General features: G+C 33.9%; 1 protein-coding gene across 2 annotated transcripts in view; it reads right to left on the bottom strand.

The window, feature by feature from the left end:
* LOC128858947 (serine/threonine-protein kinase minibrain) overlaps window positions 1-25,343 on the bottom strand; it is a 133,263-nt gene that overhangs the window by 16,914 nt on the left and 91,006 nt on the right. For both annotated transcript variants that reach the window (XM_054095560.1, XM_054095559.1), the window contains 6 exons: window positions 20,234-20,361; window positions 18,286-18,420; window positions 8,190-8,361; window positions 7,934-8,101; window positions 7,578-7,864; window positions 5,356-6,043 (listed from right to left, as the gene is read on the bottom strand). In XM_054095560.1, coding sequence (XP_053951535.1) covers window positions 5,356-6,043; window positions 7,578-7,864; window positions 7,934-8,101; window positions 8,190-8,361; window positions 18,286-18,420; window positions 20,234-20,361 — 1,578 coding nt within the window. The remainder of the gene's footprint in view (window positions 1-5,355; window positions 6,044-7,577; window positions 7,865-7,933; window positions 8,102-8,189; window positions 8,362-18,285; window positions 18,421-20,233; window positions 20,362-25,343) is intronic.

Below are 25,343 nucleotides of genomic sequence, written 5' to 3' on the forward strand. Positions count from 1 at the left end.
ATTTGAAATCTGAATGGTGAAAAAAGCTTAAAATCTCAATAGAGTGCGAGCATGAAAGGTCACGCATTGCATACACAGGCTCTAAAGCTTCAACATTAGAAGCTTATAAGACGCAAAAAAATGGAATTTTGAGAAAGCTCAAAGGCTTTATGTTTTCAACCACTGTATTAGAGAGCCCGAAATGTCCTGAATGGGCCAATGGCAAAATATAGATTTACAAAAAATATATAAAAAAAAAAATATCTCAAGAGCTTACAATTTTCAACCAGTGTATTAAGAACCTGAAAGGCCAGTAAGAAAACACCTGATATAAAAATATATCTAAAAAAAATCTCAAAAGCTTTATGCGGCTAATATTGTATTAGGGCCCGAAAGCTCTATAGGCACATAAATGCTCAAAAGTTGCATTATAAGAAAATTATAAAGCACGCAAAGTCGGAATTTGAAAAAAGCTCAAAAGCGTAAAAAAAATCAGTCTTAAATTGGCCAATCAATGGGAAATAGAAAATATTTCTAAAAAAGCTCAAAAGCTTAATGCGGCTAGCATTGTTTTAGAGTCCTAAAACTCTTAATGCTCGAAAGTTTCAATTTAAGACAAATATAGAACACACAAAGTTGGAATATGAAAAAGGCTCAAGCGAGATTAACCTTACAAAAAGTCTGATACAAATATGCTTCTTATAATGTAGCGCACATTATATATATTTACATATTTGTATATAGGTTAAAATATATATATATTTACAAGCTTGGAAGCTTGACAAAAATATAAAAAATTCGCAGCTGGATTGAAAAAAAAAATTGAAAAGCTTAATCAATGCAACTAAGCGCAAAACCTCTATTACAAGAAAATTACAAAGCAAGCAAAGGCCAAAAGCTGCAGAAAAAGCTCTGCGTAAAAAATTACTACACATAGTTTAGAAAAAGCTTGACAGAATTGGAGCTTTTTGAAAAGAAAAGAAAAAACAGAAAAAAGAAGTTTAGTCCTTATAAATAAACGTCAAAAAATAAATTTAACACTTTTAAAATATTTGTCGAAAAAGTCTTGAGCTTAATGAGCTTTTATAAAATTCCAAGCAATGAAGTTCAACGCTGATTGTACGAATCTAGTTTTTTAATTCAAAAATAAAAAATGCAAGCTCTATTGCAAGAAAATTACAATGCACGTAAGGCCGAAAGCTGCAGAAAAAGCTTAGCCAGAAAAACCACTGTACATAGAGATGGAAAAATTTGACAGATTTGGAGCTTTTGAAACAAAAAAAAAGAAGTTTAGTCATCATAAATAAATGTCAAAACAAATTTTAATTCAACACCTTTAAAATATTTGTCGCAAACCTCTAGAGCTTTATGAGCTTTTATAAAATTCGAACAAATGAATTTATATAAAAATTAAAACACTGATTATATGTAGGTATCTAGTTTTTGGAATTCAAAAATACATCATCAACATTTTAATTTGCAAATTGTTTTTTAATGCTCCGAATAATGTAAAAATTAAAAAAAATGCTTTTGAAAATTATAAAAAGTGGTAGGCAGCATATTTTATTTTTTTATTTATTTACCTTTAAACCTATTCGACTGCCTTTCGCCGTTTGAACGATGTATTTATTTTCTACAGCGCTAGCGCCTTAAAATATGCTACACATGCATACAAAAACTTGCAATACACAAATTTAAATACGATGTGTGTGTGTGTTTAAAAAGCAATAAAAGTAAAATAAAACAAAAAAAAAGTTTGTGTTTTTTCGTTGAGTTTTCTTTTTGTTTATTTAATTATTATTATTTTTTTGTTTGTTTGTAGAGATCAAGAAGTGAATGCATGAAAGTACGTACTTTTGTTTGTGAGTTGGCTGATTGGTTTTTTCGAGTGTTTTAGTATGCATTATATATGTATGTATTTGTATAAAACTACATTTTTAGTACTCCTTTTAGTACACTTTCCTCTGCTCCTACAATTCATCTTAAGTTCTCTAGCAACCCAGCAGTCAATGCTTACATTTTAAGTTAAGTTTAAATTTAAGTTCTCATATATTCTCTTCTTGTTAATTCCACTTTCGCATGAATGTTATTAAATATATATATATATATATATATATATGTATATATATATATATGAATGTATATTTATGTAAGTATGTATAAGTAATCGTATGTTTGTATGCCATGAAGTGTTTGTTGTGATGTTATCTACAAAATACCAATGCCCTTTATGCACATGAGTTTTAATGGTGATGATCGCGCGCTGATGACGTTGCGTCTAGCACAATCCGCTCTGATTGACTGTCTGCCTCCACACTAAAAAGTGCTGCTTGACACCTTTCCCTACTTTCACAGCAGACTTGCCCTTCTGAACACGTGTGAAAGTGTGTGCGTGCGTGCGTGTGGGTGTCTGTGTGTTCTTAATTTATGTGCTTCTTTATTTATTACTGCACTTTAGACATAGTGCTGTGTCTGCCCTGACCCGCCGCCGACGCCGCCGCCACCACCACCCCCACCGACGCCGCCACCACCGCCGCCATATGCTCCTGCCATAGCTGCTGTTGTTGAACCTGAGGAAGCAGTTGATGATGAAGATGATGCTAAGCTGCCTTGCTCCCGAGGCACTGCCGGTCATCGTCGATCGTCTGCGATAACAGTAGCGTTACATATGTGTTAGTTAGTAGATGAGAGTTAGTTGATTTAGTTTTATAAACATTATTATTATATATATTTTTTAATTATAACGTTTTCAAAAGCATCATTTTCGTATTGTTTATTTAGTGTTGGATTTTTGGTTTTTGTTTACAGAGAAAAAGAGAAAAAATTACGCAAAAGTTAGTACATGTTTTCTGGAAGAAATCGCTGATAAAATTTCTATAACTTTTGCATGCAAATTTACTGAAGAAACTGAAGAATTTTCAAATAAATTAAATTTTCTATTTTCAGAAAAACAACCCATTAAGAGAACTACACAAATTATTCATATAATAAATTACAAGATCACCGAAGAATATCCACAGAAATAAAAAAAAACTTAAAAAAAAAATAAAAAAATTAAATTTGTTTAAAAGCTATTTTATTAAAAACACTATTTCTTTTCATTAAAATTTTTATAAAAAAAATTTAAAAAAAAATTTATTTAAAAGCTATTTTATTAAAAACAAAGCTTTTTTAATTTAAATTTTTATAAAAAAAAATGTTTTTTAAATTTATTTAAAAGCTATTTTATTTAAAAAAAATTTTAATTTAAATTTTTATAAAAATTAAATTTTTTGAATAAAAGCATCATCAAATAAATTTTTTGTTATAATAATTCTACGAAACTAAATAACTACCTACAGAGTAAAACTCCCTAAAAAAATTATTAAAAATTAAATTTCAACTATTTCGGAATTTAAATTAAACCACCCAATTATTCTTTTTATTTGTTCGTATAAATTAAAAAATATATCTAATGGATTTTCGTGTTTTTTTGCCCGTACAAATTAAACAAGTGAGTGTTAGTGAATTCAGATGAGTTTACTTCGTTAGCGGTTTAGAAACTGTTTTTCACAGTTTTCGTGTTTTTTGTTTTGTTCAATTAAATGCAGTCCCAAAAATTCTAAAAAAAATTTTAAAGCACTTAAAGCCAAAATTCCCAGAAAGCATTTATATAGGTTCCTTCAACTCCTATTTGGAGCACAAGGCGTCAAAATATTTCGACCCCATCTTAACTAACTTCCGAAACTTTCGATGATGTGCATAATCTGCAATGCCCTGTGAGCATTCTCAGTTAACCCTTAGGAAGGGTTATGAGTTTCATAGCGACTCGCTAACAAGACTGCAACCTCTCTAGCCAATGTGTTCGCTACTTCGCTCTTATTTATAGTCCTTTGTTTTGCGACCCAAATAAGCCAGATGCGATTATGCGTTCTTAACAAATTCAGTTTCTCGATACATTCAAGGGCGAGTGGGGACTTAACTTCAAAGGATAGTAAAGCCTTGAGTGCTGCTCAGAGTGGCATTTCGCTCATTCCGTTGATTCATGTCTAAATTAAACTCGGCATTGAAACAGATAGCATACAACTCCTCCGCTTCCAAGATGCGTGGAAAGCTCCCCATCGGCCCAGAACGCTTTTTGTTTTAGAATAATAGCAGTTTAGCCTATGAAATACATTTTTTTGGAAATTTAGAATAAATTGTGAATGTCCCAAATTATCTTAACATGTCCCAGAAACTGGCTGCCAAGGTTGCACAGCGACTCACTTTTGCACTACTATTAATGATTTACTAAAAATCATTCTTAATAAAAGCTTAGGACATATTGCCACTTAAAAAATATATTATGGCACTTTTACCTTCTTAAAAGTTAAAAAAGTTTTTTTTTTAAATAACATTTTTTTCATATTGTTTTTTAATATTTTAATTTTTTTATATTTTTTTTTAGTTTTTTTTCTAGCTATAAAAACATGCGTCTAAACCTCTCCTACTTAGTTCCAGTTCGTTCCAAAATATGTTTAAAATAATATCATACCTCCCACAACAAAAAGAAAATCAGCCTTTTTTGGTTGTACGCAGTAAAAAGAAAAGTTGTTGGATCTCGTCTTGTATACTAGTGTGCTCGCAAGCCACAGTTCGTTTTTTTATTTGTACTTTCGTAAGATTTACAAAAATTAATAATTTAACTCATAAGCCAAATGATTTATGCAAATACGGTAATAAATTATGTAAATATGTAAATAAGTAAATCATAGTGAATGGCGTTAACACTAAATTGTATAAGTTTGGATTATGTGTTTGTGTGATACATACTACAGATGAATGTATGTGAAAGGACATTCACAACCATTTAAGCTAGGCACTCGCGGCATGCTAGTGTATGCGACCGACCCTGTACGATCAAATTTAGGAGAATTAAATTTTTCTAAAACATTAATGACAAAAAAAACTGTTTATTGATCTATGGCATATGGCAGTTATACATAACGCTAAGTGGTTTAACAAAAATTAAAAATGTTCAAATCAATTGGATCGGCGCATACCCAGGTAGGTCACAAGTGCCTTAGCTTTACAAAACTATGGCTAAGAACACAACGAAATATTTTAGTTTATTTTTAATTTTTTCTTATTGTTTTGTAGCATTTCGACTACCAATTTTAATTACTTATAATATTATTCGAATAAATAAATTCTATATTTGAAATCAAATGTGTAATCAATGCAACGTAAATGTTGAAAATTTCTAATTCTTAAGTCGTCATTTTACTAATAAGTGAGTGGGCGGGGTGCATTTGTACGTGCATGTGGGTGTGCTTATTTTTTTTTTTGTTTGTTTTTGTTTCTGTTTTCATTTGTTTTTGCTTTATTAAAAGTATTTGAAGCGTTTAACAAACTCACCGTGCGATTGTGGCTCTGGATGTTGCAACGCACCGGCTGACACCAGCTGTTGCTGTTGTTGTGCCTGTTGCTGTTGACTCTGTTGTTGCTGTTGCTGTTGATTACCCACTACCATCGCCACAGACGACGACGTCGAACTGACCGACGGTGATGATATTGCTATGCTCGCTGCCGTATTCGTACCCTCATCGGTTGTACGTTTGAAGAAATTATGTTGCAAGGCATAGTATGGTGTGACACGTGTCTTCGGATCGAAATCCAACATTCGTAATATTAAGTCTTTGAATTTCAAGTAATCCGCCACTGAATGCCCCGGCTCATCCAAACGTCGTCCACCTGGCCCGCCTGTCTCAACGCCGAGGATGTCGTGTAGTTTACGTGAACCCGGCGGTTTGTATTTACGTCCATTTTGACTCTTCTTCAACACATACGAACCGTCCGAGACGATTTTGTCGAAGAATTTGCGTGTCTTGTGCGCCTGATCGAGCAGATATTTCGGCGGCATGCCGAGTACCTCGACAATTTTGTTCATTTGATCGACCTCGTTACAGCCGGAGAAGAGCGGCTCGCCGGTATGCATCTCAACTAGAATGCAGCCGAGCGACCACATATCGATCGCCAAATCGTAGGGGATGCCGAGTAGCACTTCCGGCGAACGATAGAAACGTGATTGAATGTATTGATATATCTGAAGGTGTGTGGGGAGCGGGAAAAAGAGAAATAAGACGTTATTAGTAAATATTTAAAAAATCATACTGGACATTAAAAGATGCAGGTAAGACGATTTGGTTGATAAAGTAATTTTTTTTGTTGGAGACAATTTTTTTTTTGCTTTAAATATCAAACAATTTCACGTTGACATATTACAAAGTACATGAAAAATCGCTTCTAATTAGTTTACAAAAACTCTACTCCCAAATTTCAAACGAAAACTATTTTTACATTTGTTTTTTAGTTAAAAAAAAATTCAAGTTTTGTAACTGTCTCATGAATTTGTTTTATAAAAATCTCTGGCTTTAAAATATGGTATCTCTTTTTATAATAGATCATTTCGAACATCTAACTTACTCTTTTTAACTAAATTTTTCTCAAAAAATTAAAAACAAAATATAAAAAAAATAATATAATATTCAAGAAACTGGTTCTATTGAGGATGGAAAAACGACTGGCAGACCAAAAACTGGACATTCTGTTGCGATGATTGCTGTTGTAGCGCAAAGTGTTGCTGGACAAACTTCAGCATCGATTACTCGACGCTCAACATTCTCAAAAATTGGGCATTCATGAATCGACTGTTTGGCTAATTTTACTTTTAGACGTGCTCATGGTGGGCATTTAAATTATGTAATTTTTCACATATAATTGTTAAAGAGCCGTATTTTTAATAAGGGTTTCTAATAAATAAAACCTGAAGAATCTCTATTTTTCAACAACAATTTTTTAAAACAACATCTAAGCGCGTCTTTTGAAAGGCCCTTTATTTGTTTTTCTTCTTGTCACTTTTCTATAAATACTTTATTTGAAATATAATTATAACTACAAAAATATGTTTTTCGAAATAAATTATAATTTCGAAATTACTTCTTTCGAAACATAAGTATAAATTCGAAAATACATTTTTCGAAAACACTTTTTCGAAATACAAGTATAGCTTCGAAAATACAGTTTTGGAAATATATTTATATCTTCGAAAACAATTTCTTCGAAATCTAAGTATAACTTCGAAAATACATTTTTCGAAATATAATAACAATATTGAAAATAATTTTTTTCGAAATATATGTTTGCTTGAAATGACAGCTCTTTGAAATTTCGCTTACAGCTTTCTAAAGCTGTTTCTAATGTTTTTACTAAATAACACTGACATCCGGCAATGTTAATTACAATTATTTATAAAAAAACAGTAGTGTCGAAACGGATTCCGCGAGAATTCTCCTTTTATTTATAAAACAATTTCATAAGTTACGATATACTCGCACACAGTTTTAAGAATACTACAAATAGACTAGGCAAGCTTCTGCTTCCTTAAAAAAAAATAAACCAAATAAATCTATTTTCGAAATTAAAAAGTACTTTTCGCATTCTAGTAGTTGAAAGCCTTATGTATGAGAACACCTTTGTTTGCCAAAAATTCTTTCTCTTCTCAAAACAAAATATTCACACAAATCGCTTGCCCATACCAGTGGTTTCTTCGCTTCACGCCCGTGTGTTGTAGTACTCACCCTTTGCCCCAGTTGACATGAGCTGCCGAAATCGACAATCTTAATTGCGGAACGCTTCGGATTACAAAGTAATATATTCTCGGGCTTTAGATCACAGTGGATTATATTCAGTTCTGGTGTACTCAAAAAGAGTAGTGCAGTGCAAAGCTGTTGGGCAAATTTACGCGTTAGATTCAATGAAACACCACGAAAATTCGTATTCCGCAGTAGATCGTACAAGTTGTAGGAGAGCAACTCGAAAACTAAGCATAAATGATTGCGCCACATGAAATGCCGTTTTAATTTAACTGCAAGTAGAAATCAATGTAAATTAAAGTAATCAATAATTTTGATGGGCACAAACGCAACAAACTCACCAATATAATATTTGTTCTCGGCATCTGCACGATTCATCATTTCCAGCAATTTCACTTCGATTTGTGCCTGATTTAGGAACGGTTTCTTATTTTTAATTATCTTTATCGCTACATGACATTGTTCTTCATGATCGTACGCCTTGACCACTTGTCCAAAACTGCCTTTACCTATGCAGGAGAAAAATTTCAGAAAAAAAGTTAGTATGAGTGATATTTCCATTCCAAAAAAAGGGGGGGGACAAAATTAACTGCTTACCAATAAGGGAATCAATTTCATAACGATCCAAGAACTTTTCGCCATTCTTAATTATATAATCGTGATTATCGTCATCGTAACCGTCGTTATATAACTTGCGCTCCTTTTTATTCGACGAATCATCCTCGCCTTGAGTCTGTTGGGCGCGTCGCTTCTTTTTCGCATAGTAAACCTGTGAATTTGATAGATTTTTAGTTCTGTTTCATTAACTGGCAATAAAATGGATTTATTTGTATAGATTTTTATTATGTAAAATATATTTTTATTTAAAAAGTTGCAATCCGCCAATAAATTCTCATGTAAATGAGGTTGACATTTTTCTCAAACCCCATAGCAAAATAAAAATTCAAAACGAACTAAAAAAATTCAAGTTAATACAACAATAAATATGTCAAATATGAGGACTGAACAATTTGCCCGCTTATGGGAGGTGACCGCTCAGGAGAAACACTTTTTTTTTTTTTGAATTCTTAAGGATTTGTGGCAAGCGCCTAAAAAGTGTCCATTCATTTATTTTTATTTATTTTTTTTTTTTTTTTATTAGCTTTTAAGAATATAATATAAAGTTTTGGAAGGGTATTCCCAGTATTTTCGATTCTTCAGCCGTTTTATCAGGTAGAGTCAGATTTACGTCACGCGGCCACTTTCAAAATTTTAAACTCAATTATCTCAAAACTACTTTTTTTGGTCTGGTGTTGTCAAAAACAAATGTTGAATATTGTTTACAAAACTGTAAAAAACACGAATCATATTATCATTTCAATTATTTAAATATCGCTTTTCATATCTTTTTATTAAAAAAAAAAAAACTGAAAACACCCAAATTTTCGAGCTCTAGACCACCGGGACCCCTTAAATTTAATTTTTTATTTTTCTAACTCTCATTAGGGAAGCTGTTTGGTACTTTTGCATGACAAAAAAATTGGATATATTCTAAATAAATTTGTTTGCTGTGCACATGAAACTAAAACTATTATAACCATCTAAAAGTATGCAAAAAAAACACGTTATAACTTAGAATTTGCCAGTTTTTCGGCTACTTGAAGTCTTAGAACATCATTCGCTACAGTGCGAAGACTGGTGAAATGATGGTGCATGAAAAAATGCATCATAATCAAATCAAAAATTATGAAAATACTACTCTTTAAAGTATACAATACCTTTGTAATTACGAAATATAAACCATTTATTATAACTTTCTTTGCGCATAAATAATTACAGCAGCATTTGGTAACCAGAAATAGAAACAATGAAATACATTTGCAATAAAATGGTAAATTTGTAAATAAAAAATTAATGCGCGCTGCTGCAGATGAAGCAGCGAATCAAGCCCCAATAAGGACATGGTAAAATAAAGAGTCTCGAGCAAAAGCAATACAGTTTGAGGCTGACAGACAAAAGTGACAAATGGAAAAACAGAAATGTAAACAGTAAGCCGGCTAAACGACAGCCAAAGACGCAAGCAGGTAGGCAGGCACAAACTGGCAACGCAGAGAAAGGGAAGTACGCGATGGAAGAAGAGCATATGGTGAAGTAAGGCAATGATGAATGATGCCTGGTGGTAGGGGAACGCTTCACACGGGGGTAGCAACAGCGTTAACCCAATGCACACATAAATTCAAACATACACACACACGCACACAAAGAGTAGTGGAATACATATATTGTAGCTATACAGCTAGAATGCAATGAAAACTCATGCGAATAGAAGAATGGCAAAGCGGAAAAAGTTGTTGCTAACGCCACAAACATTAGCAGGGAAAGTCAAAACGTCGATAATGGTCAGAAAATGCGCGCGCCTATGCATGTGTGTATGTACGAGCCACATATACACACCTACAAGTGTAAGTGCGGATACGCAAGCGCGCGCAGTGTATGTATACTGCGCGTGTATATGTAAGGACGAAGCACGACAACGACGTCTCTATACATGTGATGAATGAACAAGAAGGATGTGAGAAGAATGATGCTGCAACATTTTGTAGAGATTTGCAGACTCCGAAAGAATTACAGCAAAGCCCAATACTCTGAGTAAATGCGCAGAACTTCGACGAAAATGAAGAGCGCGTGAATGCCAAAGCTTTACTTTACTACTTACTTATCTACGGCTGCCCTTATTTCAGGCCAATTACTTGCAGTTGAGAGTTAAATGCGTGCACATGTAAGGAGAGCACGTCTGAAGAGAGCATATTCATGTGTGTGTGCGCCTAAAATGCTGCAAAGCAAGCGACGACTCACTATACAGTAGCTATGGCCGCACCAGAAATGAGCCGAAACAAAGTAGGGAAATTGTAGAAAAATGTAGAGAAATAGAAATGAAACGCTTAAAAATGGGTGTATGCCGACGCGTAGACGCTGGCAGCACAGCAGACGCTACAGAGTGCAGCGCGGCGCCAGTCAGCCAGCTATAGCCAAGCAAGCAGCCCACCAACAGACAACAGAGTGAAGTGGCAGGCAGATGACAGCTGAGCGCGCCGTGAAGGGTATTTTTGGCGACAGAAAGCCAACCAGCTAGTGGCTGGCTGTGGTAGTGGTAGAGGCGACGCAGCGAAAGCGGCAGCAGCCACTGAAATCGGAGATGTTTGCTGTGTGCAATGCGCAGAGCGAGCGTCCTTCGAAGGTATAGAATTTCCATGAAGGCAAAAAGAAACAAAAAAAGAATAATAATAATTAAAAAAAAAATTATGCACGAAAATAGTGAAGCAGATGTTTGAGGCTTTGCTAAGGCAAGCAAAATCAATTGACGTTTGAAATGGCAAACCAAAATAGCGGCCAACACTAAGGCGATGTAAAAATAGTTAGAAGTGAAAAGTCAAAAGGGGATGCTAGTGTTGTGTTTAGCGTTGATAGCTAAAGTATGTATGAGGTTCGCGCTATTATTGGTGAACATCCTAAATACATGCAACTGGAGAGATGTATATATGGAGGGATATGGGCACATGAAGGCATTCAAAATGCATAGAACTTTAAGTACTTCAAAACTAAGATTTTGATAGCAGAAATGTTTCTTTTTTTTGCAATGATTTTTTGTTTTGAAAAAATTTAAGCGAAATATTAATAAAATTACCTTAAAATAATATTTTAAGAAAAAGTCTAATGAATTTATTTAAAATAGTTAAACATTTAACATAAATCTATTAAACATAAATCTATTAGCATGTAAGAACTGTAGACGAAATAAATAAATTATAAAAATTCCTAAAAATCTTTTTTCTGAATAATCAGATATTTTGTGATGTTCATTATATTTCTAATAATAATCATAGACATGTTTTGAAGAATAACCAAATAATACAAAACTCTCTTTGCTGTTTTCTATATTCACATTTAAGTAAAAAAGTCATAAAAAACCCCAAAGAACAAAAAAGAAAAAACACAAAAACAACAAAAAGCATAGAAAACAAAAATAAAAGGACAAAGAAAAAATATATCAAACAACAAAAAATATAAAAAAACAAAAAACAAATACAAAAAATGCAAAAAAAAACAAAAACATTAAAAAAAACAATAAAATAAAACAATAAAATAAAGCAATAAAATAAAACAATACAAAAACACACACAAAATATTTTATACAAAACAAATTAAAAAAACCCAAACACTATAGAAAAATGCAATTTAAAAAACACGAACAAAATAGAAAGAAAAAAATACAAACAACAAAATGGAAAAAAGCAAAATAAAAAAAATACAAAGAACAAAGTAGAAACAAAAAAAAAATCAAAAATATGAAAAAACAAAATAAGCTAAAAGCTAAAAAAACCTGAAAAAGCAACGTACATAGTTTTAAATATTTGAAAAAAAAAAAATTAATTTAAGAAAAATTTTAAATAAAAAAATTTGATTCGATTAATTTACAATTTATAATAAAAAACAGGCAATACATTACAAAAACTGTATTGAAGTATTTAAAAGCGCATTTCAATATTTTCGATGATTTACTGTTTACTATTATTTAAACATATCTTTTACAAAAAAAAAACACGAAAATAATTATTCATTCTATAAACGAAATTTAATGTTTTTATATTCGATGTTTTTTTTCGTTCAGCCGATATTTTTTTTGTATTGTAAATTATTCAAAAGCCGCTTTTTAAAGAACATATGCAAGTATTTTTTCCAAAAACCACAATTTTTCATTATAAAACTGACATTGAATGTTTTCTATGCATTCAATGTTTTTTTAGATCAGCTGAGCTTTTGTTTATTTTTTAATTATTTAAGCATATTCGAGAATAAAGGCACATATTTATTTATATAAAAAGTCATTTCAAGAAAAAAATACAAACAACAAAATGGAAAAAAGCAAAATAAAAAAATACAAAGAACAAAGTAGAAACAAAAAAAAAATCAAAAATATGAAAAAACAAAATAAGCTAAAAGCTAGAAAAAACCTGAAAAAGCAACGTACATAGTTTTAAATATTTGAAAAAAAAAAAATTAATTTAAGAAAAATTTTAAATAAAAAAATTTGATTCGATTAATTTACAATTTATAATAAAAAACAGGCAATACATTACAAAAACTGTATTGAAGTATTTAAAAGCGCATTTCAATATTTTCGATGATTTACTGTTTACTATTATTTAAACATATCTTTTACAAAAAAAAAACACGAAAATAATTATTCATTCTATAAACGAAATTTAATGTTTTTATATTCGATGTTTTTTTTCGTTCAGCCGATATTTTTTTTGTATTGTAAATTATTCAAAAGCCGCTTTTTAAAGAACATATGCAAGTATTTTTTCCAAAAACCACAATTTTTCATTATAAAACTGACATTGAATGTTTTCTATGCATTCAATGTTTTTTTAGATCAGCTGAGCTTTTGTTTATTTTTTAATTATTTAAGCATATTCGAGAATAAAGGCACATATTTATTTATTTATATAAAAAGTCATTTCAAAACTTCTTCATTCTTCAAACGTGTTCTGTGCTTTCGACGTTTTTTTTTCGATCAGCTGTTACTTTTTAGTAAATTATCCAAGAACTGCTTTTTAGACAATAAACAGAAGCATTCTGACAAAAAGACATATTTTTTTATGTTCTACAAATGACATTTTATGATTTTTATGTATTCGATGTTTTCTAGTTCAACTGAAACTTTCTGTAAAATATTCAAGAACTGTTTTTAACCATATCTGACTATACCATGACCAAGTGTCATTCAATGTTTTCTAAGTTTACGATGTTTTTTAGTTCAACTGAAAATTTCTGTAAAAGATTCAAGAACTACTTTTAAAATTTGATTATAAAAAAAGCCATTTGTCATTTTATAAATGAAAAATAATGTTTACGATGTTTTTTAGATCAGTATCAATTGGCATTGTGTTTTTCATGTATTCGATGTTTTTTAGTTTTTGTTTTTAATTACTTAAGAGTTGAATATAGAAGAATAAGACACATATTTTGGAGGATGGTTTCATGTGTAGAAGTCCACGCAAGTAGGGAAAGTTACTGATCGCCATTCACTTGGGAGTGGCCAGGACGATTCTTCTGCATATGGTTCAAGCAGCTCACAACGTCCGGGATTAGCCCACGTATCCTCTGGGTAGCTTCCGAACACCCGTTCGGGAGTGAGCTAACGTGAGAAGGCAAAGTATTCCAGGATAGCTGGTTGTGCACTGGGTTTGGGACCCGCCACTTAAAAACTCCCCCCAATGAAAACATCAACAAAGCCTCGGATGAGAACTTTCAACACTGATGACGACCCCTGCAAACGAAATAATTAATACGATTTGAGGGCATGCACCTGGAATGTCCGGTCCCTTAATGGGGAAGGTGCCTCTGCCAGGCTGGTTGATGTCCTCGTGAGAGTAAAGGCTGACATCACTGCCATCCAAGAGATGCGTTGGACAGATGGCAGTGATGTCAGCCTTTACCTTGCGACGTCTACTACAGCTGCCATGTAAAGGAGCGCAAATTCGGTGTCGGATTTGTTGTGGGAGAGAGACTTCGTCGCCAAGTACTGTCGTTCACTCCGGTGGACAGGCGTCTCGCAATAATCCGCATCAAAGCGCGATTTTTTAACATCTCGCTAATTTGCGCCCACGCCCCGACGGAAGAGAAGGACGATGCGACCAAAGATTCCTTCTATGAGCGCTTTGAACGTTCCTATGAGCGCTGCCCCCGCCACGACATAAAAATCGTGCTTGGCGACTTCAACGCCAGGATGGGCAAGGAGGGAGTTTTTGGTCCCACAGTCGGAAAATTCAGCCTGCACAACGAAACATCCGGTAACGGACAGAGGCTGATCGGCTGCGCCGGGGCCCTAAACATGGGAGTCCAGCACCAGATTCCAGCATAAAAATATCCACCAAGCTACCTGGCTGTCCCCTGATCGAAAAAGCGAAACCAGATCGATCATGTTGTGATAGATGGAAGACACGCTTCTAGTGTATTAGATGTACGTACGATCCGAGGACCCAACATCGACTCGGAGCATTACCTTGTTGCAGTCAAACTGCGCACACGCCTCTGTGCAGCAAAAAACGCACATCTACCTACGCAAAGAATGTTCGACATCGAAATGCTGCAATCACAACAGACAGCCAGAAGATTCGCCACTCGACTCTCACTCCTGCTCTCAGAGAGCACTGCCCAACAAACCGGCATGCACGAGCAATGGAGCAACATTTCTCGTTCCCTACGTACCGCCGCCGAAGAAGAAATAGGATTCCGGCGAGCCCGAAAAAACAATTGGTACGACGAGGAATGTCATGCTGCCGCAGAAAGAAAGGATGCCGCCTATAGATCCACGCTGCGATCGGGCGCAACGCGAGCCATGTGGGATCGCTACAGAGAGCTAAAAAAGGAAGAGAGACGTATTATCCGAAAGAAAAAACGAGAGGTCGAATTACGTGAGTGCGAAGAGCTTGAAATGCTGGCCAACAGGAACAACGCCCGAAAATTCTACCAGAAAGTTCGGCGGCTTACAGAAGGTTTTAAGAACGGGGCATTTTCCTGTAAGAACAAAGACGGCGAACTGGTGACTGACATCCAGAGCAATCTTACATTATGGAGGGAACACTTCTCGAATCTGTTAAACAGTGATAGCTGCGCATGTCACGAGAATGTGAAGATCCCGATACCCCAATCGATGACGACGGAATTGACCTTCCGCTACCCGACCATGACGAGGTGAGAATAGCGATAACGCGGCTAAAGAACAACAAAGCCGCGGGAGCCGACGGACTGCCGGCTGAGCTATTCAAACATGGCGGTGAGGAGCTGGTAAGGTGCATGCATCAGCTCCTATGCAAAATATGGTCGGATGAAAGCATGCCTGCCGATTGGAATTTAAGTGCGCTCTGCCCAATCCATAAGAAGGGCGATCCTGCAATCTGTGCCAATTACCGCGGGATTAGTCTTCTAAATATCGCCTATAAGGTTCTAGTTAGCGTATTGTGTGAAAGGCTGAAGCCCACCGTCAACCAACTGATTAGACCTTATCAGTGTGGCTTTAGACCTGGAAAGTCTACCATCGACCAAATATTTACAATACGCCAAATCTTGAAAAAGACCCACGAAAGGAGAATCGACACACACCATCTTTTCGTCGATTTCAAAGCTGCATTCGACAGTACGAAGAGGAGTTATCTGTATGCCGCGATGTCTGAATTTGGTATCCCCGCAAAATTAATACGGCTTTGCAAGATGACGTTGATCAACACCAGCTGCGCCATCAGAATTGGGAAGGACCTCTCCGAGCCGTTTGATACTAAACGAGGTTTCAGACAGGGTGACTCGCTGTCGTGTGACTTCTTTAATCTGATGTTGGAGACCATCGTACGAGCCGCATAACTTAATCGCTCAGGCACAATATTTTATAAGAGCGTACAATTGCTGGCGTATGCCGATGATATTGACATCATCGGCCTTAACAACCGCGCTGTTAGTTTTACCTTCGAATGGGTCTGGTGGTGAACGAGGACAAAACGAAGTACCTCCTGTCTTCAAACAAACAGTCGGCGCACTCGCGTATCGGCACCCACGGCACTGTTGACAGTTGTAATTTCGAGGTTGTAAAAAACTTCGTTTATTTAGGAACCAGCATTAACACCGATAAAAATGTCAGTTTGAAATCCAACGTAGAATCTCTCTTGCCAACAAGTGCTACTTTGGTCTAAGTAGGCAACTCAGCAGTAAAGTCCTCTCTCGACGAACAAAACTAACACTCTACAAGACTCTCATCATGCCTGTCCTAACGTATGGCGCAGAAGCTTGGACGATGACAACATCCGATGAAGCGACGCCCAGAGTGTTTGAGAGAAAGATTCTGCGGAATATTTTTGGACCTATGAACGTTGGCAACGGCGAATATCGCAGACGATGGAACGATGAGCTGTATGAGCTTTGGATCATGTCGTCCAAATGGATACAAACGCTCCGGCTTTGAAAGTATTCGATGCGGTCCCAGCTGGTGGTAGTCGAGGAAGGCCTCCTCTGCGTTGGAAAGATCAGGTGGAGAAGGACTTGGCTTCACTTGGTGTGTCCAACTGGCGCCGGTTAGTACGAGAAAGAAACGACTGGCGCGCTTTGTTAAACTCGGCCAAAACCGAATGGAAATTGTTCAAGAACAGCTTTTAAACAAGTATATATTATAAAAAGCCAATATTTTCCATGTTTTCGATGCTTTTTAAGTCAGCTGAAGTTGTTTTTTTATGCCCAAAAAACAAAGGAAAACAAAAACAATTCTTCATTCTGCAAATGCCATTTAATGTTTTCTATGTTAGATTCTCTGAAAATATCCTAAAATATTCAAAATTGCTTTTTACTATGTTAAAAAAATATGAGAATTCAACGTTTCCTATGTTCTCAAAACGAAACAAAAATGAAAGTGCAAGCATCAGTTTTCACAGCATTTCAGTCAAGGAATAGTATTTCATAAATTTACAAGGTCCTTCAATTGAAATTTCAAAAAATCTCTAAAATTATACAATATATTTTATAAAAAAAAATTGTTGCTGACGCTTTTACTAGTAAAAAAAAATCGCCAAATTTCTGCTGACTCCTAGCACCCCCTTTCCTCTCTCTACAACCCAGAGGCAGTCAGGCAGGCACGCGTTAAATTATTTAAAATCAATTGGAAAATCATATATTTCACTTTTCCGGTGTCGTCAATTGCTATTTGCAATTATTGTTCGCTATTTATACAAACGCAAGCTTCTATACACACACATATGCAAATAAGCACACGTGCGCCATGAATACCGAGACGACGCAAAAACGCCAAGAAAAAGCGGCACGCCAAAGAGCCAGGGGAGGATCATACCGACAGAATGGACTCGCGCACTGTTAGTTCTACGCAGTAATGTGCACATATGTACATACATACACACACATGCAGCCATGCATGTGAAAGTTTGTATTGATGACCGCAGCAGTTTAGAATATCACAGACTTGGGTTGTTCAATCGCCCGCCTGTCTACTCGCCCCTCCTCCATTCGATTAAAAGGCAATTCAATGACTTTGCCTGCGTACATATACAGCAAGTAAGTATATGTGCATGAATGCATGTGTATGTGTTTATGTGCGCTGACGCAGGTGGCAACAATGTCGCAGATGAGAAAAATTTGCCATAGTTGTTGTTATGCTGCTATTGCTGTTTCGGGCAGCTGATGACAAGTCATCGCTGACTTGGGTCAAGGGCGGCGCACTGCTAACGGTGCGTTTCGGATTTGGTTTCGTCATTGTCAAAGCGATGATTTGTTGACACTTTTTTTCTTTGTAAATGTGAACGGGATGCAGGGGGGAAAAAATTATAAAATGACGAAAAGAGTTGTAAAATCCAAAACGTTAGTGTTGGTTATAGAAATATTTTTTAATCTGGTTGATTTTATAAGATAATAATGAGATTTTCATATTTTTTGTTAAAAAATAAATTTTTTTTTTTAAATTTTACCTATATTTAACAAGAAGTATAATAACACGCACATTGAAAACTAAGAATAGCCCAAATTTCCTGAAATAGGTGCCGCGCCCTTTAAATTCTTATTAAAAACAAAAAAAATTTATTCCTCAGCTATTTCTCACAGTAACTAAAACATCACATTTCAAAAATAATCGTCATAAATTCATCTTCGTACTTACCTCATTTATATGCTTGTAGGTCTTAATTAAATCCACACTTAATTTTCGCAACGGCGCCGTGGCTGGATCACGAAAATGTGTTGGAATTCGTGCCTGCATGGCACGCACCTCAGACGATGACGTCGGACTAGATCGCTGAGAGAGTGAAAGAAAGAAAAAAAATACAATAAAATTTATTACAATGAAAAAAATGGATTGCATGCAAACAACGGAATAATGGGAGGTACATAACTTTGGTTTTTATGTAGAAGAAGAATGAAGCATAAAAACTGCGGCACGAGAGTAAATAAATTTGCGGTAAGGCAATTAGAAAATTGCAAAAACAAAAAATTAAAAGTAATAAATACCAAAAATCAAATAAAAAGGGTAACTAAATAAGCTATTAGTTTATTAAATTGAACGAGTATTGTTTGAAAAGAGGATTTTTGTAATTTTTTAAGCCGATATTACTAGGATCAGGATATTAAAAACTTATTAAAATTCTGAAAATGTTAAAAAAAATTAAATAAATTTTGGTTACTTAGAGAATTTAGAAGAAATAAGAATAATATACATTAACAATTTAAATTTGTGTTGAAATTTGGACGTTCGTCTTTTCAATGAATTAAGTTTGTAAGAGCAAAATATAGGTCTGCTTAATATAGGTACATTATTATATTTTACTGTATTTACACATTTTTTTACTGTAAGATAATAAATAGGACTTTCAGAAATTCATCGTTTGGAGGAATATTTCGTGAAACTATAATTTGGACGCACTTGAACATACTAGATTTCTTCATTGAAACATGAATGTGGTTCTAAGAAATTCTACCACTCCAGCCACTTCTAGAAATTCATCGTTTCGATGACTAACCTTAAAGCTCATGAAACAGTAAGTAAAATAAATTACAAATATCAAACCTTAATCTGAATAAGAATTTCATTACGCAAATGTTAAATTTTTTTTAAGTTTCGTAAAATGAAAGTATCCATCTTTAAAATGTAGATATAAATATTTTCATCACACAAATTTTTATAATAAATTTAAACAAGTAAAAAAAAATTGTTTTTTCGCTTAGATGAATATTGTGCTAAAATCGAATTTCTACGCATGCAGTTAAAAGCATCAGATGTTTGTAATTGAAGGGTCAGTAGGTGCGCTAAAATACTGCCAAACTCGAGCGCAAGCTATGGAAATTCATCGTTTCAACGAGTGAGTGTTGTTTCAAAGAATATCAATTGTATATAAACAAGTAAATAAAATCGAAATTCGAAGTCGCGAAATGTCTTGCCTCAAAACTAAATTCATCGATTCAACGAAACGTTTAGTACACAGGATTTTTACATTTAGATCTAGATTCTAACTTTTAAGAGTTAAGAAGAGACGAAATAGATTGTCTGAAAATTTAAGCCAGGTAAAAACATTTTAAATGAAATTTTCATCGATTCGACGAAAAGTTTAATGCCACGATTTTTCAAATATATAAATCTAGATCTGCCTTTTAGGAGTTAAGAAGTGACGAATTATATTGCCGCAAAATTAAGCTAGATTCAAAAATGCCAGCAAAACAAATGTTTGAAAATTTTCATCGATTCGACAAAAAGTTTAACATTTATGAATCCAGATTTTGACTTTTAACAGTTAAGAAGTGGCAAAAGATATTGCTTAATAGTTAGACTAGATAAAAAAACAAAATTTGTTTATTACAAAACTTCATCGATTCGACGAAAAGTTAAATAGAAAGGTTTCTCCCATTTATGAGTGCAGATACTGACATTTAGGAGTTAAGAAGTGACGCTTTAAAATTAAATTAGAGAAAAAAATGTTATCAAAAAAATTTAATGATTATTTTCATCGATTCAATGAAAAGTTTAATAATAAACTTCAGGCATGAAAGTTGTATTTTTATAAAATTTTACTTAAAACGTGCTTTTTACTATGATTTATATTTTTTTCATTACTTACGTGATGCATGACATCTCGATGTGTTGCAGGAAGCTCTTCTTCGACCACAAATCGTCCGTAGAGCGGCGCATGACGTTGACGTCCCGACTCGACTCCAACTGCCGCACTGGATACATAAACTGCGGATACTGGAAAGAAAACGAAAACACAAAAATTGTATTTAAGAACTATTAATGAAAATAATAAGAAGAAAAAAGGAAATACTGTAGCGAAATATTTAAAACAGAGGCTATGGTAAAAAATCGAATTCAGGAATTTGGAATTTTAAATTTTGAAAAATTCAAAATTTCACAAAAAAAATTATAGTCGTAATTTTGTTAAATATATTTCAAGGATTTATGAATTATGTGCAAAATATTTATATATATGTATTTGATCATTTTATACCTGTACGGAACATAGGGACATACCAAATATAAAAATATTTGAAATTTTTTTTTATTTTTTTATTAAATTTCAAATTATTAAAATTAGGAAAAAGATTTTTCTAATAGCGGTCGCCCCTCGGCAGGCAATGGCAAACCTCCGAGTGTATTTCTGCCATGAAAAAGCTCCTCATAAAAATATCTGCCGTTCGGAATCGCCTTGAAACTGTAGATCCCTCCATTTGTGGAACAACAGCAAGACGCACACCACAAATAGGAGGAGGAGCTCGGCCAAACACCCAAAAAGGGTGTACGCGCCAATTATATATATATACATTAAATTTAAATTACATTACACAGAATATTAAAGAAAACTTTCTGAAAAACGAGTTTTTTGTAAAAACAAAACAAAAAACTGCTTAATTTGCCAAGCCAGGAACGGGGGTCGCATTATTCAATTTTTGCGTGCAATCAAAAACTTAAACAATTCTACTTTACAATTTAATCTACTAAAAATCTGAAAAAAAAACGGAAAGTGCATTGCACCAAAAATTTCAACGAGATATAATTTGCTGATGTGGCAAAAAATAATATCGAGCGCAGACTGGGCAGCCTAACATAGGCACACTGACACAGGTGCTGCCCGGCCTCAAACGATGAGACGTCAGATAATTGCGAACATCACCTAAATACCGGTGGCTGTCATAAAACGAAATAGTCTCGTGAGTGCAGACACACAGCCAAACAAACACATGCATGTATTGTAGCCGAAAAAAACTACTCAATAAGCAACAACAGGTAGTGCATATATACGCATGTATGTATATATGTATATATGTACTTGCATATTAAAAAGAAATGCGATTTACGGCCGGGGCGACCTACTAAAATATTAGCAAAGAGCCACAAAATGAAAAAATGTGACAAAATATTAAATAATGTACAATAAATTATGATATCAAAAAGCGCACATACACATGTGTACATATCTAAGTATGTGTACATGTGGGCGCATAAATGTAAATGTTTGTGAGTATGCCAGTAAGTGCCGAAAATAGCTGCACATAAAAAAAGACACATGAAATCTTTGAGCAGCACGAGGAGGAAACTGAATTATTTAACCTGTAAGAATATTACACAATTTTCACACAGAATTCGAATATATTTTTGGCTCCGATTGAGCTGCACCACAAATACACACGTATGTACACCCAAAAAGGCATACACACACCTAATGACTGAAATTTCTTTGCTTTTAGTTATGCTGTTCTTGCATATGGGTGTACATATATCCCAATATACCTATACCTCCGTATAGGAATGTGTGCATGTGTGCTACTTTTTGCAGCTGAGCATTCATGGTTGCTTTTGCTTGGCCGGCCGGCCACCCACTCAACTTGGAAGGGGTTGTTGGGGGAGATGGCATGATTGTCAACGTCAAATTAGCCAACACGCTGCGATTAGGTTGGGATATGTATTGTAATACATACATATGTAGTGGGATGGGCGGGGCCGTCGGTGGGTTTGACTTTATTTTGGCTTATTTTACATAGAAATTAAAAAAGAATTGGCAAATTTGGCAAAATGATGCGTTGCAGCTGCGCTTACGACAATCGTAAAATTGTGTCAAGAAATGTAAAAAAAAACTTTTTTCAGTTTTTCCTCACTTTGAGTTCTACAGATCGCTTGATTATGTATGAGGAAGCATTTCATTAAATTGACTTGCAATTTCAATTATTTTAAATAAATTTAATTTACTTATGCGATGGCTATCGAAACACAGACGAGAATGCACGATTACGAAAGTGGAAAAATGCAAAATAATACAACATAAAATAAAAAAAATTGTTGGGAGAAATTTTGTAATATATTACAAAACAGTTTAAAAATAGAAAGAACCAAATAATAATTTAAGGCAATTTAAAAAAAAAAAATTCATTTAAAATTTAAAAATCTTATTTAAAATAGAAAAAAAACAAAATTATTTTGAAGCAATTTAACAAAAACATGAAATATTAAAAATGAATGAAATGATGAAAGTAAAAAATGACAAAAAACAAAATAAATAAATCAAATCAAATAAATAAAATAAATAAATTTTATTCCATAAATAAATAAACTTCAAAAAAATAAAAATATAAAATAAAATAAATAAAATTTGAAAAACAAATAAATAAAATAAAAAGAGCCTAATTTCTTACTTTCTAACAATAAGATGAAGTAGAAAAGAAGAAATAAAATTCAATTAAAATAATCGGAGCACAGTAATTAAATTATAACAGAAAAACGACATGATTTGAATAATAAATTCCAAAAAGAATGTTGACTAATGAAAACAAGAAAAACTTACATAAATGAAAATAGGTTCAATAAGCTTGTTCTATGCCATAGAAAATAATTATAAGATACAAATATAAAACGTTGTTAAACAAAATCTATATATATAAAAAGAAGTTACATTTCCTTGGTAATCTTATAACTCAAGAACGGGCTCACCTATCCAAACCAAATTTTTAGGATTTGTTTGGACTATTCAGTAGATGGTTTGTGTTTTAAAATTTTAAGAATCGGATAACAGGGTCTCGAGAAATAGGCCAAAACGTGAACCCGGGTAACCCTAGGATGTGTTTGTATAATATGGGTAGCAAATGGAAGCTGTTGATGATTCTATAGTATAGAGTATTTTTGATGCCGCTCCGTGACTAGGGTCTCGAGATATCGCCCAAAATGTGGACCCCGATAACTTAAGGATGTGTTCGTACAATATTGGTAGCAAATGGGAGCTGTTGATGATTTCTATAGTATAGAGTATTTTTCATACCGTTCCGTGACTAGGGTCTCGAGATATAATCCAAAACGTGGACCCGGGTAACCCTAGGATGTGTTTGTACAATATGGGTAGCAAATGGAAGCTGTTGATGATTCTATAGTATAGAGTATTTTTGATGCCGCTCCGTGACTAGGGTCTCGAGATATCGCCCAAAATGTGGACCCCGATAACTTAAGGATGTGTTCGTACAATATGGGTAGCAAATGGGAGCTGTTGATGATTTCTATAGTATAGAGTATTTTTCATACCGTTCCGTGACTAGGGTCTCGAGATATAATCCAAAACGTGGACCCGGGTAACCCTAGGATATGTTTGTACAATATGGGTAGCAAATGGAAGCTGCTGATGATTCTATAGTATAGAGTATTTTTGATGCCGCTCCGTGACTAGGGTCTCGAGATATCGCCCAAAATGTGGACCCCGATAACTTAAGGATGTGTTCGTACAATATGGGTAGCAAATGGAAGCTGTTGATGATTTCTATAGTATAGAGTATTTTTCATACCGTTCCGTGACTAGGGTCTCGAGATATAATCCAAAACGTGGACCCGGGTAACCCTAGGATGTGTTTGTACAATATGGGTAGCAAATGGAAGCTGCTGATGATTCTATAGTATAGAGTATTTTTAATGCCCCTCCGTAACTAGGGTCTCGAGATATAGACCAAAACGTGGACCTGGATAACCCTAGGATGTGTTTGAACCACATGAGTATCCATTTCGGCAAAAATGTAAAGCACTTATGGATTTAATTGTGAAATTATATGTATTTGGGGAGGTGCGTTGCCATATGTACTCCATCGAATGGCAGAAAAGGGGATTGCCGCACGCACATATACTAATTTGGCTGGTACATAAAATAACTCCGGATCAAATCGATAGCCTCATATCAGCTGAAATTCCTAACCACACTGCTGATCCTGGGTTATTTCAAGTTGTCGTTATATATTACATTTCCTTGGTAATCTTATAACTCAAGAACCGCTGAACCGATTGACACAAAAATTTTAGAGTTCTTTTCTATCTTTGAGGAGGTGGTTTGTGTGAAGTTTGATTGAAATCGGTGCAGCCGTTCCTGAGTTATGATACTTTATGTGAGTAATGGTTTCCTCTCATACGAAATGCCTGTATGGGAAAAACAATAACAAATACACAGCCGCTTATGAGCGTTTCTGTTGTATTGTTGTGGTTGTAAGTGTATTATGTTAATATTAATTTTGGGCGAAAATATAATAAAAACTGGAGCATTCAAGGAACTGGAAAAACATTTTTAACTTTATTTATTTTAGCATAATTTATTTAGCGTAAAAAATTGCAATGGAAACTAAAGAATCAAAGTTTAATTACAAGTTTTTATCGGCTCTTTCACCTTACCTGTATATAGGTGACCACAACAATCAAATTTTAAAAAAGTACAGAAAAGGCTATTGTGACATCTTTAGAAAGTATGTTGAATGAAAAAAATCAACTAATTCAACTCTTTAAACATTTTACGAGTTCTATATGGTAAAGAAAACTTAATATGAAAAATTTCTTGCGATATAAAAAAAGCATTTTATGTATGGTGGTGCGAAGCCCACTGGGTGATACTAGTAGTTAATAAAAAGAACATAAAATAAAATAAAATAAAAATAAATAAAAAGAACATAAAATAAAATAAAATAAAATAAAAAAAAAAAAAATAAAAATAAATAAATAAAAACACTTCAAAAAATTTAAAGAAAAATTGAAAATTTAAAGTGTTTAATGTTTTTAAGAACTTCGGAGTTTTGGGGAAAAACACTAAACAATTAACTTTGAGAATTGAATAAATTCAAACAACGCAAAATATAATTAAATGCTTTAGAAAATAAAAAATGTAATATAAGAATTCAAAAACGTTTTTAGACAAAAAATTAGAGTTCTTGAAGATGACT

Source organism: Anastrepha ludens, chromosome 3 (assembly GCF_028408465.1).
Source record: "Anastrepha ludens isolate Willacy chromosome 3, idAnaLude1.1, whole genome shotgun sequence".
NCBI lineage: Eukaryota > Metazoa > Arthropoda > Insecta > Diptera > Tephritidae > Anastrepha > Anastrepha ludens.